This window comes from Rhinatrema bivittatum, chromosome 2, assembly GCF_901001135.1.
Source record: "Rhinatrema bivittatum chromosome 2, aRhiBiv1.1, whole genome shotgun sequence".
NCBI classification, from domain to species: domain Eukaryota; kingdom Metazoa; phylum Chordata; class Amphibia; order Gymnophiona; family Rhinatrematidae; genus Rhinatrema; species Rhinatrema bivittatum.
The window spans coordinates 294698179-294717044 of NC_042616.1; the positions used below are offsets into that span (position 1 = coordinate 294698179).

Genomic DNA, 18866 nt, shown 5'->3' on the forward strand with positions numbered 1-18866 from the left:
TTCCATCACCTTTATCATTTTGTTTTCCCTTCTCTGTACCATATGTAGTTCTGCTATATTTTCTTTGATATGTGATGACCAAAATTGCACACAGTATTCTAGGTGTGATCACACCATGGAGCAATAATAGAGGCATTATTCTCTGTTTTATTCTCCATTCCTAATATTCGGTTTGCTTTTCTGACAATCTCCACACACTGAGCTGAAGATTTCAACTTATTGTTCAGGATAATTAGATCCCTTTCCTTGCTGGTGACTCCTAATATGGAACTTAACATTATCTAACTGCAGTTTGGATTATTTTTCCCTGTGCGCAACATTTTGCACTTGTGTACTGTATTTTTCGCTCCATAAGATGCACCTGACCATAAGACGCACCTAGGATTCAGAGGGGGAAAATTAAAAATAAAAACATTTTGTGCTAAACCAGCTCTGTCCCCGGGCGTGTGTGCGTCTTATGGAGCAAATTAGGGGAGGGAATAACATTTTTTTTCCTCCCCATTTTGTTTTCCGGTCTGGGGAGGGACATTTTGGTCCACTCCCCAGATCAGAAAACTTATCTTTCTCTGGGAACCCCCCCCAAAAAAAACCCAACCCCATCCCAACCCTTTAAATTAATTAACAACCCCCCACCCTCCTGACCCCCCCCCGACCTGCCAAAAGTCCCTGGTGGTCGGGCGGGGGTCCGGGAGCGATCTCCTGGACTTGGGCCGTTGGCTGCCAGTAATCAAAATGGCGCCGAAGGCCCTTTGCCCTTACTACGTCACTGGGGCCGACCAATGGCAGCGGTAGCCCCTGTGACATAGTTAAGAGCAAAGGACCGTCTGCTCCTGGACCCCGCTGGACCACCAGGGAATTTTGGCAGGTCTTGGGGGAGTCGAGGGTGGGGTGGGGGGGGTTGTTAGATTTTTAGTTTTTTTTTGTTTTTTTTTAAATATTCGCTCCATAAGACGCACATATATTTCCCCCCCACTTTTGGGGGAAAATATGCGTCTTATGGAGCGAAAAATACGGTACATTAAATTCCATCTGCCATTTGGATGCCCAGTCTTACAAGGTTGCCCTGTAATTTCTTGCAGTCTGCTTGTGATTTTAATAACTAGGAATAATTTTGTATTGTCTGCAAATTTGATTACTTCATTTATTGTTCCTTTTTCCAGATCATTTATAAATGTTAAGTACCAGTCCCAGTACATATCCCTGGGGCACTCCTCCATTGAGAAAACCTAACCATCACATAAGTTTGAATGGTTCAAAGTGGACTTTGCTAGAGACTATCTTTAAACAAGTCTGTCCTTTCTCTAAGCAGTAGTTGCTTTTGGGCAAATATAAGGCTTTGTTTCTTAACCTCAGGGAATTAAGACAGTACAAGCAATTGGATATCTTTTAAACTGAAGATTTAGTCCTGCTTTGGCAATAGTGGCAATATTATTGTGCCCGTCAGAGTGTGAAAGCAGTGGGTTATTCCTTCATATTGCACAGGTTCATGAGCTCAGCCAAAAGGCCAAGAAGGGACAGGTCTCAACTCGTGGCTTAGATCTTACACGGATCTTAGCCAAAAAGCTGAGAAGTGCCAGTTGAAGCCATCAAATGCTGTACCGAGCCTATCATCATCTGTAGTAGGAATACGGAGTTAGAAGAGACTCTTTGTGCAAATTGGTTTAACCAGTCTTTGCTTTTTGACTCGAGGCAGGGGAAGCTAGCACAGTCAGTTGAAAACTCGTCAGCATGTGCCCAGGAAGCTGCCTTCGTTCTTTGTTTATTGGTTTATATTCATAAAGACATGCCTACTTTTCTCCAGTCAACACAATGCTACAGCAGGAAGTAAATTTGTCTGATCTCTTGAAGCCTGGCACAGAGAAATACTAAAACTCCAGGCAATATTTTTTCTTTACTTCCTCTCCCTGAATTGCTAGTTATTAAGACTGTTTCATATGTTATAAAAAATGCTAGCTTTATGAAGTCAGTTTTTCCTGATGAAACATCAGAATGTAGTGCATATAGGCATAAACCATTATTTTAAACATAACTCTCATTTTGGAATTATATAAATAAGCAACATCTTAAACAGCTTGTATCTGACATTCTTTATTCATAAAGTAATTAAGAGAGACAGAGGAATCACTGCTATTTTTTATTAATTTTCTCTAATCTGTGACTTTCCTTTCCAAACACTCAGCAAATACAAAGCCATATTCATCACACAAAATAACATTAAGAGAAAACATCATACCAAAAATACAATAAAAATTAAACAGTAAGTAAAACATTCATGTCAGCACAAATAAGAATTAGAATTTTAAAAAAGGCTACAGATTTCAAGAGCAGAACAAATAAGCTGAACGAGCGACCAATAAAACACAAAAATAAGATGCAGGAGATGGGCCTTTTCTGTAGATCAGAATGTTATTAGTTTAGCTAACACTCCTTCCTTTGAAGATCAGTTTGTAACCAGTTTTTCTTTTTCCTGCCTAGAGTATTATAAGAGTTGTGTTTCATGACCGACGGTTGCAATATACAGAGCACCAGCAACTAGAAGGTTGGAAGTGGAACCGTCCTGGTGACCGGCTTCTGGATTTAGGTATATTGAATATAAAGATGACTGAATTGATTGTAGAATATTTAACATTTCAGTTCTTTTGGATTATGATGAAAGCTGATCCCTTTTGGATTTGATAAACATTTGGTGTCAAGACACATCTGTGTTAAAGTTTATTGGAAAGAGAAAAAGCCATAAACCTGTTTAGCCTTTTGGATAACCTAAATATGTAAGTTAGCCCTATTTGCTAGATGAGACATTGCATGCAAATGTATCAAATATTTAGACCTCAATCACTCAGAGGTCTAAATAAGATCAGCACTAACCCAAACTTAGGGCCTGATTCATCAAGGTATTTTCCCATAGACACAGAATGGGAGAAAAGTCTTAGTGAATCACCCAGAAAATGTGAAGACTGGAGTGGGAATAGCTGTGAAGATTATGGGCTTATTTGGGGACCAACTGTTAAGACTGTGACTTTTGTTTTGTTTGTTTTTGTTTTTTTTTTTATTTTTATGGCATCTTAATCCAAAATGCAAAGAAGGAATGCAAAAAAAAAGTGTAAGTGGATCACATACAACCCCCAGAACAGCGATGCGCAATCTATAGCCATTTTACAAACTGGGGAATAAAAATATATGCAGCCTTCCAGCGGCTGCACTTATCTGCTGCAGTCTGGTCAGGGAGGAAAAACATACTGCTTTCCTGGGAGCAGGCCATTTCAGTCTAGTTCTAATGCCCCAGATGTGAGCCTGAATGGAGGGAGGAGAGCCAGGGGACCCAAAGAGGGTACCATGAGAGCAGTAGTCACAGCACAGACTGTGGCTTGACACAACTCCCTCTGTCGTTATTGTTGCTACCCTTAACAGAAGACATGAGGGTAACCTGCATGGAGCGACTGGATGGACCGTTTGGTCTTTATTTGCCATCATTACTATGTTATGTTACTATCTGGCAGGAGACAAAAATGGCACAGAACAAGTCCTAGCCTGTGCTTTTCCAAACAATGCTTGCCAGAGCTGAATTGATTTATAATTCTTCCACACAGTGATGTAGGCATGTGAAGCTTACACATTAGCAACATCTAATAGGGGGAAAAAATGAATGATGTACTTGTTACTCCAACAGCATTTGTTACATAACCTATACAACCTCTGTCTATAGGAAATAGGATCTTCCGCTCATGGGAACGATTTCTGTGTTATAAGGTCTTACACCACCTCAAAATGTTAACATATTAAATGTCCTCTCAATGGTTTTACTGTAAAACCACAGAATGTCAAGCTGCTCAAAAAGAAAGCACTGATTTATGGAAGATTAAGTTTTAGGAAGTTGATTAAAACATGGTTGTTTGCTCTTGCATTTTGATTATGTTCAATTTTAGAACAGAGGTGCTATGATCTTGTGATTCAGGTCTATTTATCATATATATGATGCAGAGGTATTCTGTCACTATGGTGTAGTGATGTGCATTTTATGTTTTATCATTTTTTAAATTATATTTTCTGTTCTCTAATCTTGCTTGGGACCTTCAGGGAAGAGCGGATTATAAATGTGAACAAATAAAAATTGTGATACGAAATCTGAGTGTAGATCACAATGGGAGCTCTCAAAGGTACCAGAATTAATAAAATCTTTCCAGTTGTCGATTTATGGAAAGCACCTTTCTCCCTTTCCATCACCTCAATTCTCACAGGACAAGCAGGATGGTAATCCTCACATATGGGTGACATCATAAGGATGAAGCCCAATCACGGAACACTTTTGTCAAAGTTTCTAGCACTTTGAGTGGCACCTACTGGGCATGCCCAGCTTGGCACTAACCCTGCATCCAGCAGGGGTCCCCCTTCAGTCTCTTTTTTTTTTTTCCACGCAGCAGTAGCCACGCAGGTTAAGGAGCTCTCTAGAGATTCCTGATAGGAATTTCCCTCACGGAACTTCTTTAAAAATTTTCAAAAAATTCTACCCCATGGGGTCCCCCTATCGATAGCGTACTCCGCGGTCGAAAGGTAAGGCTTTACCCTCATTTGTGGTTGATTCCCGTCTAGTTTTCCCTTCGGGGCCTAGCGGCCATCGACCGCACCACGGCTAAATGTTTGTCAAAGCCATGGCTTCGGGTTTTCGTCAGTGCCCCGACTGTTCTCGGACAATGTCCATCACAGACCCACACAGGGTTTGTGTGTTATGTTTGGGGTCCAACCAAGTCATCCTAACGTGCACCAAATGTGCCCAAATGATACCGAAGGGCCAGAAAGCCCACTCAGAGAAGATGGAGTTTCATTTTCAGGCAAAGCCTCTGACTCCATCGACCACTTCGACATCGTCTGAGCTGGTGCCATCGACCTCTTGCCAGCAGTGGGACACCGGTGCTGCCCGACCGGCATAGACTACTCCGAAGGTGTCGACTTCTTCCTTATCGGCTCCGGAGAAGGACAGAGGAGAACATCATGAAAAGCGTCGACACAGTCCGCTGATCCAGGCAAGCCCTTGGCATTGACAGAGCCACCGACATCTCCAGAGATGGCCCCCATCCTCCTCTGTGACTGGGTCTCAGAGGCGTTCCCCACCTTCATTGGTGCCGGGAGCTGCGATTCCACTTTCACCGGTGGACCTTCCGGCTACGCCAGTATTGCCTCCTACTCCGGAGCTGGGGTTGCATGCCCCCCAGTCTTTCGTGAGGAATTGGATCGGATGATCCAAGAGGCCATCGGTAAGGCACTGCAGGGCTTCCAACCTCCATCAGCGCCCATACCGATGCCAGTCCCAGTCACCGACCCGATACCCACGGCGATTGCACCGCTATTCGGCAGATTGGATGCTCTGATCGGTGTCCTTCCACCAGTGGAACAGAGGATACCGGTATGTCCACCACCTTCCACCCTGATTCCTTTGTCATCGGATGATGAAGAAGCACCGAGGCTGGAACCTATGCCCGGACCGCCTGAGATCTTCCCACCATCTCGCCCATCGATGTCACAGATACTATCGGTACCGCATCGTCCTCAATCGGTGCCTCCTCTGCCGTCTGTGCCTAGGCCTGATCCTTCAGGAATAGCACCATTACTTCCCTCTGGAGATCCTATGGGAGCAGGTGATCAGCCTTACGATCCTTGGACCGATGATTCTTCCCAGGATTCTGATGATCTACCTTCAAGCCATCTCCCCCTGAGGAGAGAAGACGTTCTCCTCCAGAGAACCTGTCCTTTATTAATTTTATAAAGGAAATTTCTGAAGCTATACCATTCCAACTTCAGACGGAAGAGGACTCCAGACACAAGATGCTGGGAGTGCCCCAATTTGTAGATGCACCCAAGGAAATCATGTCCATACCTGTTCATGAAGTCCTCCTCGACTTGCTGAAGAGGAATTGGGAACATCCAGAATCTGTACCACCGGTGACTCGGAAGACAGATGCCACCTACCTGGTACAGACAGCCCCTGGTTTCCAAAAACCACAGCTGAATCACCATTCTGTGGTTGTGGAGTCAGCCCAGAAAAAAGCATGATGTTCTAAACCTCATTCCTCCAGGGAAAGAACAGAGGTCCCTGGATGCATTTGGCCGTCGTGTTTTCCATGGTTCAGTGCTTATTTCTCGCATTGCCTCCTACCAGTTATACATGACCCAGTATAACAGAGACCTATTCAAAAAGATCCAGGATTTCTCTGAATCTTTACCTAACCAGCTTCAGGATCAACTTAATGCCCTAGCTCAGAAGGATCTAGATGCTGGCAATAATGAGGTCTGAGCTGCCTATGACATTTTGACACTGTTTCTAGAGTGTCTGCAGCGGGGATTAGTGCACGAAGATGGGCCTGGCTGAAGTCCACCGGCAAGACCAGAGGTGCAGGACCGGTTGGCTGATCTGCCCTCTGCTGGAGATAATCTCTTCAGGAACAAAATCCAGGAGACTGTAGCACAGCTCAAAGACCACCATGAGACGCTACGCCAACTTTCATCAGTGCCTTCTGATTTTCCGTCCACCTCTAAAAGGACATTCCGAAGAGACTCTTAGCGGCCGTCATTCAAGCCGCAGAGATGATATCCTCCTGCTACTCGAGGTCGCCCCTCCAGACCTTACCAGAAGGGTCACAAGCCAGACAATCCGGGCCTCAGAAAGCTCAGCCAGCTCCTCCACCGGGCCCAGCTGCTGGATTTTGACTCCTTGCTGGAGAGCATAAGCCAACCTCCTCTACCTTCCGTATCCGTCGGCACTCGGTGGTACCACTTCACCAACCTCTGGCATACGATCACTTCAGATCAGTGGGTACTTGCTGTACTGACTCAAGGTTACCACCTCAGCTTCCTGTCTGTACCAGCAGACTCCCCACCTTGGCCGAAGTGGGGATCATCCGACCACTCCTCTCTTCTGGAGGAGGAAGTTTCAACCCTCCTGAAATCCCGAGCAATAGAACCGGTGCCCTTCTCCCAGCAGGGTCAGGGGTTCTATTCCCGGTATTTCCTAAATCCAAAAAAAGTAAGGAGGCATTCGTCCAATCCTGGACCTCTGTGCCTTAAACAAGTATCTACAGAAGGAAAAATTCAGGATGGTAACCTTGGGCACTCTACTTCCTCTTCTGCAAAGAGGAGATTGGCTTTGCTCTCTGGATCTTCAGGACGCATACACACGCATCTCGATCACTCTGTCTCACCGCAAATTCCTTCGATTCCTAGTCAGCCCCCGGCACTTCCAGTATCGGGTACTGCCCTACGGCTTAGCATCTGCACCTCTTTACCAAGTGCCTTGTAGTGGTTGTGGCCTACTTGAGGTGTCAGGGCATCCATGGTCTACCCTTATCTTGATGATTGGCTGATAAGGGTTCCAACTCAAAAGGACACACTAGCCTCCTTATGTCTAACTCTCCATACATTGCTGTCTCTCGGGTTTCTGATCAACTATCCCAAGTCCAGCCTAGTTCCATCTCAAACCCTTTCCTTCATAGGAGCCGAAAGCATTCCTCCCTCAGGATCAAGCTCGTACTCTCATGTCCCTAGCGCAGTGCCTCCAGGATCGAGATTACACGACAGCTCGACATTTCCTTATTTTGTTGGGTCACATGGCATCCTCTGTCCATGTCACTCCAATGGCACGCCTCGCCATGAGAGTCATGCAGTGGACTCTGAAATCCCAGTGGGTTCAGGCTTACCATTCAATGTCCTGCATTGTCCACGTTACCAAGCAGCTCCGCATGTCACTGGCTTGGTGGATGCGGCTCTCCAATCTTCTTCAAGGCCTTCCCTTTCAAATTCCGGAACCTCAAATTATCCTGATGACGGACGCCTCCAATCTAGGTTGGGTTGCTCATGTCGATGGCCTTCAGACTCAGGGAACCTGGTCTCCAGAGGAAGCCAAACATCAGATAAATTTCCTGGAGCTACGGGCTATCAGATATGTCCTCAGAGTCTTCCAGGATTGCCTCTCAAACAAGATCATCCTGATTCAGACCGACAACCAGGTGGCGATGTGGTACATCAACAAACAAGGAGGAACGGGCTCCTACCTTCTGTGTCAGGAAGCTGCACAGATATGGGCGTTGCCCTTTTCCCACTCGATCTACCTCAGAGCGACCTATTTGGCGGGCATGGACAATGTTCTAGTGGACAAGTTGAGTCGAACCTTCCATCCGCACGAATGGTCTCTCAACCCCACGGTAGCGGACACCATCTTCCAACTTTGGGGGTATCTACAAATAGACCTCTTTGTGTCCGTCCACAACCGCAAAGTAGAGAACTTCTGCTCCCTCACTCGCAGCCGCCACTCACATTTAATTGGGTTAGAGTTACCTCTAGTTTTTGCTGAATGGGCGAACTGGATGATGGCTATGGCCTATATGGAAAATTGTACAGCTCATTCCAAAACTGATAAAAACTATGCTAAATTTTGTCAGATTTGGTCTCCCTTTGTTAATGACTTGTCAGAGGAATATCAAAAGATGGTGCAACTCAGACAATTAGAAGGGGACCTAGGGGTGTTACTTGAGGTTTGACAATATGGGGCCGATGCAATACAGTGCGCTCAGCCGATAAAGGGATTAGCACCTCTACAATGCGCATCTAACGCGGAGTGAATCTAATAGTGCTTATCCCATGCAAATGCATGTAAATGAAGCTATTAACTATTCACTCCAAATGCAAAAAAAATAAGTGCATGTGAAGACGCACATTTTTGCAATCAGAAATTAACGCTTGCCCGGAGCATGCGTTAATTGCTGAGTGCTTCTTAAACTAGTACAGAAAAGCAGAAAAAAATGTACTGCCTCCTACTTAATATCATTGGGATATTAAGTAGGAGGAAAAATCTTTAATACTGTAACTAAAAAAAAAAAAAAGCACCAGCAGTCAGGTACAGGAAACAGACACTCAGTTGGCAAGCGTCTGTTTCCTGAACCCCTGGCTGGGCGCCGTTTAGGAAAACCGAAGCCGATAAATTCGGCATTGGTTTTCCTAACCGGCGGACGGCTGCTGCTCTCAGGCTCCCTTTGCCAAGGAGGCGCTAGGGGCATGCAAGCGACCCTAGCGCCTCCTTGATAACGCGTCCCCTAATTTAAATATTGTATGGTGCCCCCAGGAGAGGGGCTCCTGGTGGCGCATTATGAAAGTGGACGCTGACCATTGCTTGCTTTCTGCACATAAATATTGCATCGGTCCCTATCTGTTACAATTTATATGCAGTGCTTCTTTATCTCCAACCTTTTACTTAGGTGGTTGCTGGTAAGTTTGATTTTGTTAATGTTTTTAAATGTTATAATTGGGGAAAATTGGTGGTGATATCCAGTTTGTGAGATTTTCATCTTCTGTGCATTGCCAATAAAAATTGTTAAATTAATTGTGGGCTGAGTGAAAAAATACTTTACATTTGATTTGTTTTAAAAGTGCCACCTATTAGCTTCATGGTGTGTCCCGTAGACCTAGTTCTTCTGGATAGAGTAAATAAGCATTTATCTGTTCTACCCCATTCATGAACTTTGACATGTCTAGGTACCTTCGTTTTTAGTTTTTATTTTATTTTGCTTGGGAATTTTAATCTTATAACAACCACAAAAAAAGTCAGTGGAAAAATGACTTTGATATGACACACAGGAGAAAAATCAGTGGAAAAGTCATTTTTCCACTGATTTCTTTTTTGCTTTAACATTGAAATTGGCCGGAAAATTAAAAACTGAAAATGAAGGTCCCTAGACATATCTTCTCTCAGCTGTCTATTCTCCAGGCTGAGGAGTCGTAATCTGTTTAGCCTTCCCACATAGGGGAGCCATTCTATCCCCTTTGTTGCTTTGGTTGCCTTTTTCTGTAACTTTTCTAGATCTACTGTATCTCTTGAGATGAGTTGACCAGAACTGTACACAGTACTTAAGGTGCTGTTGTGCCATGGAGGCATTATATTATCTTCTGGTTTTGTTTTCCAATTTTTTCTTTACAGTACCTACTATTCTATTTGCTTTTTTGACTGCAGCTGCACATCAAACTGAGGATTTCCAAGTATTGTCCACAGTGACTCTGAGATTCTTTTCCACAAGATTCTTTTTTATTAGTAACACCTAATATGGAAGCCAGCATCACGTGCACATTAAATTTCATCTGCCATTAAGATACCCAATCCCCCAGTCTCACAAGGTCCTTTTGTAATTCCTCACAATTGGGTTTTGATTTAACTACTTTGAATAATTTTGTGTCCTCTGTGGATTTGATCACCTCACTCATCACTCCTCTTACCAGATAATTTATAAATATATTAAAAAGCACTGATTTACCTTTCCCCGCTGAGAGAAATGACCATGCAGATCTGCTATCTGTTTCCTGTGTTTTAGCCAGTTACCAATAAACAGTAGGACATTGCCTTCTGTCTTATGATGCTTTGATTTTCTCAGGAATCATAACTGATTTGAATAAGAAGTTAGAAATTACTAGTAAGTATATAATTCTATTTTTAGTTGTTTCAGGATTCTGTATGTACACCATCCGATCCCTATTTGTTATTCTTTAGTTTGTCAGTTTGCTCTATTATGTTTTGATTCACCGAGATTTGCTTCAGTTCCTTTGAATCATCAACCTCAGACACTGTCTGGCATAGGTATCGCCCCGATACCTTCCTCAGTAAAGATCAAAGCAAAAAATTTGACTGATCTTCCCTGAGCGCCCCTTTTACCTCTGTCATCTAGTGGTCCAGTGGACTCGTTCACAGGCTTCTTGATTTGCATATAGTTAAAGTTTTAAATTTTTGAGTTTTTGCCTTTCTGACAAGCTTTTTTTTTTCAAATTCTCTTCTGGCCTGCCTTAATGCTTTACATCTAACTTGCCAGTGCTTATGCTTTTTCCTGTTTTCTTTATTTGGGTTCACCTTCTATTTTTTGAAAGATATCCTTTTGGCTTTGTTAGCCTCTTTCACCTCACCATATAATCATGCTAGCAATTGTTTGTTCCTTTTTTCATGCATGGAATATATTTTGTCTGGGCTTCCAAGATGGTGTTTTTAAACAGCATCCATGTCTCAAGAAAACTTTTACCTTTGCAACTGCTACTTTTAGTTTTTTCAAACTAGAACATAAGATATGCCATACTGGGTCAGACCAAGGTCCATCAAGCCCAGTATCCTGTCTCCAACAAGTGGCCAATCCAAGTCAAAAGTAACTGGCAAGAACCCAAACATTAAATAGATCTCATGCTACTAATACTGGCAACAAGCAGTGGCTAGTCCCTATTTTATTTTCCTTGTTTTTTGTAACTTTCCCTCTCCCTTTTTCTGATTCACTGTATTTAAAGTTCAAGGTTCTTATTGAAAATATTGTTTTTTACGTTACGTTATGCTTTACACTCCTTGTTATTTGTAAACCGGGTTGATGTGATGCCTATCATGAAACTCGGTATAACAAAAACAATAAATAAATAAATAAATATTAATTAATAGCAGTTTATGAACCTCTTCTCCAGGAACTTATCCAAACCTTTTTTAAACCCAGGTACACTAATTGCTTAACCACATCCTCTAGCAGTGAATTCTAGAGCTTAATTTTGCAATGAGTGAAAAATAATTTTCTCCAATTTGTTTTAAATGTGCTAATTGCTAACTTGTATTATCCAAAAGAGTAAATAACTGTTTAACATTTATCCACCTAGACTTTTTTCCCCTTTTTAATTATTTTTTCTATAGCTGGAAATTTAACTCTAGCCTTGATCCAGGTGTATCCAGCGCTAAATAAGGTGCGCTGGTCTGATGCATTACTGCATTGAGAAGTAATACTTAATGCCCTCATTTGCTAAGTATTATTTTCCTTGAGGTATGTACATTTTATGCACGCAAAACTCCTTCCTGCAATGGGAGTACATTTTTCCTGCAGAAAAGGTGCATACAAATGCGGGCTTATAGGTGTGTTGCACTGAACACACCTTTCTGTATTGGCCCCTGAATGTTTCCTCTGACTGTTTCAACTTCACCCCCACTCCCTTTAGAACAAGAGGGAATGGGGTGGGGTTCGAGAACAATAACAAGGGTCCCTACAGGCTGTTTTCAAGGGGAGGGGCTGGAGCACAGAGAGACCGGACTGAGACTGTAGCTTTCTTCAAAAGATTCAATTAAGGGGTGGGATGTGAGAACTTTATTTCCAAACATTTTGAGGATCTGTTTTTTTTTCCAGGCCGGTTTCAAAGCAGTTTACAATATATTAGAATGGCTTAACAAGTCAGTATCAGAGCAGACTCTTGGACTTTGACAAACAGTACAGAACTAATTTAATTTTAACATACAGTATAAGGTCAAAACTGTATTGTCCTCTGAGCCAAGTGCTGATGGGTGAGGGAACTTAGTTAATTCAACAAAGCAGACTTGGTCAAGTTAACAGACTGAGAGAAAGTCTGGTTAAAAACGTTGATGCTGTGGCTGTTGATTATGCAGCGACAAACTAATTATGCAGTTTCTCCTACAGTCTGCACAGTTGAGGGGAATGCTCTATTCCCTTGCTTGTTCAGTCAACTGACAGTCACATCAAATGTGTATATTATACATGGAATAACATCTGGTTTTGAAGTCTGTGAAGAACTTTTTGAGCTCTAATCATTGCGCAGTGAGAGAGGTCAGAATTACTTCAAGAATTGTTGGTTTTGAATAGTATGGATTAGAATGATAAGAACCTATTAGATGGTGCACCCTCTATGACTGAATCTCAGCATGTGAGGGTATCTTCCCCCCCCCCCCCCCCCCAGCATATGTGAGGATTGGATCTTCTAAATGGACTGAAAATATTGCATTATTCACCAGCAAAACCTAATAGGCAGGATATAGGATTCAAGAATAGCATGAGTAATGATGTGCATGCAGTTAATTTCATTAGAACTTGTGAGCTAAACCAAGGACAATTCAAAGCATTTCTTGATGACGTTGCCGATTTTATAGTGACATCAACTACTCTGACGTTTGGCTTGTTTTAGAGATAAGTTACTGCAACATTTCTCATTTCAAGAGAGAAGAATTTAACAGAAAAAGCAAACCAGTAGTAAATCATTTTGAAAATGCAGAATGAATGTAATTTGGTTTTTGCAACTGACATTTTTGCTCGTTTAAATGACATGAATTTTCCTACGTGTAGCAGATGGACTCAGGTCCAATGGGTATAGTGTGCTCCTGATAGCAGTTGGAGATGGAGTCAGATTTCAATCTGACATCAGCACTATATACCTGTGCACGAGGCTCTGTTAAGTTTTTTTTCCGTCTCCATAGCAGTTCGGGACTTCACACACGCTTGCACAGCGTTAGAAAACCAATCTCCAAATTTAAAGAAGAAACAAAGAAAACCTTACCTCCAAAACGAGCCCCATTCTCCTGCGATGATACCTAAGGGTCCCTCCCCTAGTCAAGACTTAACCCGGGAAAGGGAGCGGCTGAGGCAGCCTTGGTCCAGGAGCCGACCCGGCTTGGACTTAGCCCCCTGAAAAGGGAGCTGCTGAGAGGCAGCGGGTGCAAACCGAGCGCGGCAGTGAAGGTAATTCCCTCTGCCCCCGCAGCCGGAGACCGCCCGGGAAGCGCCGAGTCAAGGTAAGGTAGAAAACTTTCTCTAAATCTCTGGTCTCCGAGGCTTGGACAGCCGCACAAATCATTCCTCTGGTGTCTGTATATTCGGGTTGAGCAGCCCCGTCCGGGCTAGACCCCGATCAGGCAAGAGGGTCCTCCCACGTGGAGACCCCCTGAGGGGGCTGCCATCTTACCGCTTGGTCGCTGGCGCCTTCCCCCCCTTGGTTGCCGCATTGTCTGCAAAACTGAGCCGTGCGCACAACAGCCAGCTGGGCGCACAGAGTACTTGTGCGTACAGCGGCATGCACATCGGGGCCGGGCGCACAGCGGAACGCTCAAGGGTGCCGAGCGCACAACTAGGTCCGTGCGTGCAGGCATGCGCGCATCTTCCGCTCCTACACGCACAACGTAGGCGCACCCGGAGCACATAACCAAGCCTCCCGGCACGTGCACCTGTACAGGATCATGGCCCCGCCGTCCAAGAAAGCTAAGGGACAAGCCCTCTGTCGGGCATGCCACCTGAGAGCGGCGCAGCCCGAGGTGACCTCCGCCCTTTGCCTGCTATGCAAAGAAGCTCAAGGGGAACAGAGACAAGGTCCCCCTTAGCCTGTAGAGGACTCCGGCTCCACCAGCAATACTACCCCGGACCTCTCTATTCCCGACTCGGGCCCTCGGGGAGCACCGTCGGACCCAATGCGGTCCCAGGCAACTTCACCTGGGCGGAATTTTTTGCTGAGCTGCAATCCTACATCCACGCACAGAGAGGACCACCAGTGGCACAACCACAACCCCTGCCAGTGGTCCAGAGGCCACCTTTAAGGGAGGGTGAGCCCTAGAAGCTCTCTACCCCTTGGACCCCGAAACGAAGGAACCCCTGAGGTTTCCCAAGGTCGATGTCCTGGTCTGCGCCACCACAAAGCGCACTACCATACCAGTCAAGGGAGGAGCTTCACTCAAGGTTGCCAGTGACAGACGACAGGAATCCATCCCCAAGCAGTCTTATGATGTATCAGCTATGACATTACATATCGCTGCCTGCTGCGCCATGGTATCACGCGCCTGCCTGGCTATGACCAGGGACGCAACTACGTCAAACCGAGGCATTAGACCCGGTAATATCATTCCTCAAGAATGCAACCTCAGACCTGGTATGCACCTCAGCCAGGAGCTTCTCGTCCATAGTGGCAGGCAGAAGACATCTCTGGCTCCGAAGCTGGTCAGCTGACGTGACCTCTAAGACTAAGCTCACGAGAATGCCCTTTAGAGGAACACTCCTGTTCGGAAGCGAACTGGACAAATTAGCCGACAAATCGGGCGAGTCCCCAGTACCCCTTCTACCGGAGGACAGAAACAAGAGGAACCAACGCCCCTTTCCCCGGGCACCCAAGGGCAGAGGATTCCATCGTTTTAGACCATACAAAAACACTTACCAAGCCCCTTGCCCCACTGGCAGGGGACAGTCCTTTCGGAACAGACACAACAAAAGAGGAGCCGGCTCGGGACCAGGCCCCAGCCGCAACACACAATGAGAATCAACAGACCCATCTACAGGAAGAGATCATAGGGGGCAGACTCGCCCTATTCTACCAAAGATGGGTCGAAATAACATCAGACAATTGGGTCCTATCCATCATCCGAGAGGGATACTACTTGGACTTCTGCAGCATTCCCCTGGACAAGTTTGTGATTTCTCCGTGCCACGACCCCTCCAAGAGGACGGCAGTGGAAACCACACTATCAAAACCTCTCGCCCTAAAGGCAATAACACCGGTGCCCACGCACCAACAAAATTCTTGGCACTATTCAGTCTACTTCATTGTGCCCAAGAAAGAGGGAACAGTCTGGCCCATACTGGACCTCAAGACCGTCAATCGCTACCTGAAGGTACCCCGCTTTCATATGGAAACTCTGCGTTCGGTCATAAAGGCGGTACAACCGGAAGAATTCCTGACCTCCCTGGATTTGTCAGAAGTCTATCTCCACATACCGATCCATTGCATCCATCAGCGTTTCCTACGCTTTGTGATATTGGGCCATCACTACCAGTTCCAGGCCCTACCGTTTGGGCTAGCTATGGCTCCCCGAACGTTCACCAAGATCATGGTGGTAGTAGCGGTGACACTGAGGAAAGAAGGAATCCTTGTGCACCCATACCTGGACGATTGGCTGATCAGCACAAAATCGCCAGAGGAAAGCCATCAAGCAACCACCAGAGTCATGGCACTACTGTAGAGCCTCATGTGGGTCGTTAACACACCCAAGAGCCACCTGCAGCCCTCCCAATCCCTAGAGTACCTGGGAGTTCGGTTTGACACCAAATGGAACAAGGTCACCCTTCCCCCTACAAGGAGAAGGAGATTGATGGAACAACTATGAGCATTGTTGAACTCCACTCTTCCCACGGCATGGGACTATCTCCAAGTCCTCGGACTCATGGCATCAACCATAGAAGTCTTCCCGTGGGCAAGGGCCCACATGCGACCCCTACAACATTCCCTACTATCACGGTGAAACCCGATGTCTCAAAATTACTCCGCCCCCCTCTAGCTACCAGTGAAGGTTTGGAACCTGCTATAATGGTGGCTACAAGAAGACCATCTGAGCGAGGGAACAAGCCTATCCCTACCGGAATGGACCTTGCTCACCATGGATGTGAGCCTGCGAGGATGGGGAGCCCACTGCCAGGAGCTAACGGCTCAAGGGCAATGGGACAAAGAAGAGTCGGCATGGAACATAATCCGACTGGAAGCCCGAGCAGTCAGACTAGCCTGCCTACGGTTCAGTCACAGACTCCGGGGCAAATCAGTCAGTCATGTCGGACAACGCCACAACAGTGGCCTACATCAACTGCCAGGGGTAACCAGAAGCCAGCAGGTGTCTCTGGAAATAGAGCCCCTAATGATGTGGGCAGAATCAAACCTACAAGGGATATCAGCCGCCCACATCGCGGGAAAAGACAACGTCACTGCGGACTACCTCAGCAGAGAGAGTCTGGATCCAGGGGAATGGACACTGTCTACAGCAGCCTTCCAGTGGATAGTAAACCACTGGGGAACCCCAGCCATGGATCTTCTGGCAACCGGGTCCAACACCCGAGTTCCCAAGTTCTTCAGCCGAAGATGGGAACCGCTGTCCCAGGGAATCGACGCCCTCATCCAGACCTGGCCACAGGAGGACCTACTGTATGCCTTCCCTCCATGGCCACTACTGGGCGGAATCATCTGCAAGATAGAACACCACAGAGGGCTGGTACTTCTAGTGGCCCCGGACTTGCCAAGAAGACCGTGGTACGTGGACATGTGAAGACTTCTGGCGGGAAACCCTCTATGCCTACCTCCACACAGGGATCTACTCCAGCAAGGACCAATCCTCCACAAAGACCCAACAAGATTCTCGCTTACGGTCTGGCCATTGAGAGGTCTCGCCTGAAAAAGACTGGATACTCAGGACCAGTGATTGACACACTGCTCCGAGCACGCAAGTTCTCCACCTCCTTAACATATATACGAGTATGGAGAATATTCGAAGCCTGGTGTGAGGACCGCGACATCCTTCCGCAGACAGTCAAAATCCCCATGATCCTGGAATTTCTGCAGGACGGCGTGAAAAGAAGGTTGTCCCTCAACTCCATCAAGGTGTGTGTGTGTGCATCATGCATAGAGGTGTGTGTGCGTGTGTGTGTGTATATGTATATATATATATATATATACCATATTTTTTGCTCCATAAGAGACACCTGACCATAAGACGCACCTAGGATTCAGAGGGGGGAAATTAAAAAAAAAAAAAAAAAATTTGTGCTAAACCGGCTCTGCGTCTGGGCGTCTTATGGAGCAAATTAGGGGAGTGCATAGCTTTTTTTTTTTTCCTCCCCATTTTGTTTTCGGGTCTGGGGAGGGCCATTTCGTCCACTCCCCAGATCAGAAAACTTTTCTTTCTCTGGGAACCCCTCCCCCCCAAAACCCCCCCCCCATCCCAACCCTTTAAATTAATTAACAACCCCCACCCTCCTGACCCACCTCCAAGACCTGCCGACTTAATTTACTACAACCCCCCACCCTCCTGACCCCCCCCAAGACCTGCCAAACGTCCCTGGTGGTCCAGCGGGGGTCCGGGAACGATCTCCTCGGCTTCGGCCGTCGGCTGCCAGTAAACAAAATGGCGCCGACGGCCCTTTGCCCTCTTCATGTCACTGAGACCGACCAATAGCAGCGGTCGGTGCCAGTGACATAGTGAGGGCAAAGGGCCGTCGGCGCCATTTTGATTACTGGCAGCCGACGGCCCTTTGCCCTTACTATGTCACAGGGACTACAGCTGCTATTGGTCGGTCCTGTGACATGAGGAGGGCAAAGGGCCGTCGGCGCCATTTTGTTTACTGGCAGCCGACGGCCGAAGCCAAGGAGATCGTTCCCGGACCCCCGCTGGACCACCAGGGACGTTTGGCAGGTCTTGGGGGGGGGGGGGTCAGGGGGGTGGGGGGTTGTAGTAAATTAAGTCGGCAGGTCTTGGGGGAGTCAGGAGGGTGGGGGGTTGTTAGATTTTTAGTTTTTTTTTTTTTCTATTCGCTCCATAAGACGCACATACATTTCCCCCCCACTTTTGGGGGGAAAAAAGTGCGTCTTATGGAGCGAAAAATACGGTATATATATATATATATATATGACCAGCTTTAAGTAATGTCTTTGCTTTTCTAATATAGATGACCAATGTTTTATAATTATAGCCTCTAGAAGATGTTTTTTGAAAGCCTTTATATATGCATTAAATGAACGCAAGAAATTTTAAAACATTCAATAATACTTGGTTGTAAAGGCTGCTTCATTTAATTATTCCTTACTATGCCTTCTCTTCAAACTATGCTGTTTGAATTGATTTTGCTCACTTCAAATTTTATTAATCCCACATTAAATCAAATTTCAGTACACTCCATGTACCTGCATCTGAGTTTTTTTGTGTTTGTTTTTTTTTTCTTTTTTTACAAGAAGCCACTGGCTTGCAAAAACATTCGAACACCCCCCCAAAATAAAGTCAGCATATTTGTGTGGATTACAAATGACACTTAAGATTGTTCCAGACAGCATATTTACTGCAAACCAGTATGCTCTTAAAGTATATGGGAGGAGGAATAGCCTAGTGGTTAGAGCAGTGGACTATGAACCAGGAGACCAGGGTTCGAGTCCTGCTGTCGCTCCTTGGGGATAGAGAAATACCTACATGTACCTGAATGTAAACCGGTGTGATATCTCAATTGAGATCAAATGACGGAATATATAAAAAATAAATAAATAATAAATGTTCAAAGTCCCAATTCATTATTTTTCTGCAT

The 18866-nt window shown here is 45.5% G+C and overlaps 1 protein-coding gene across 1 annotated transcript in view; it reads left to right on the forward strand.

Annotated features, from left to right (window-relative positions):
* Positions 1-18866, forward strand: part of UBP1 (upstream binding protein 1) — a 212916-nt gene that overhangs the window by 67810 nt on the left and 126240 nt on the right. The window contains 1 exon segment of the mRNA XM_029589647.1: positions 2476-2581. Coding sequence (XP_029445507.1) covers positions 2476-2581 — 106 coding nt within the window.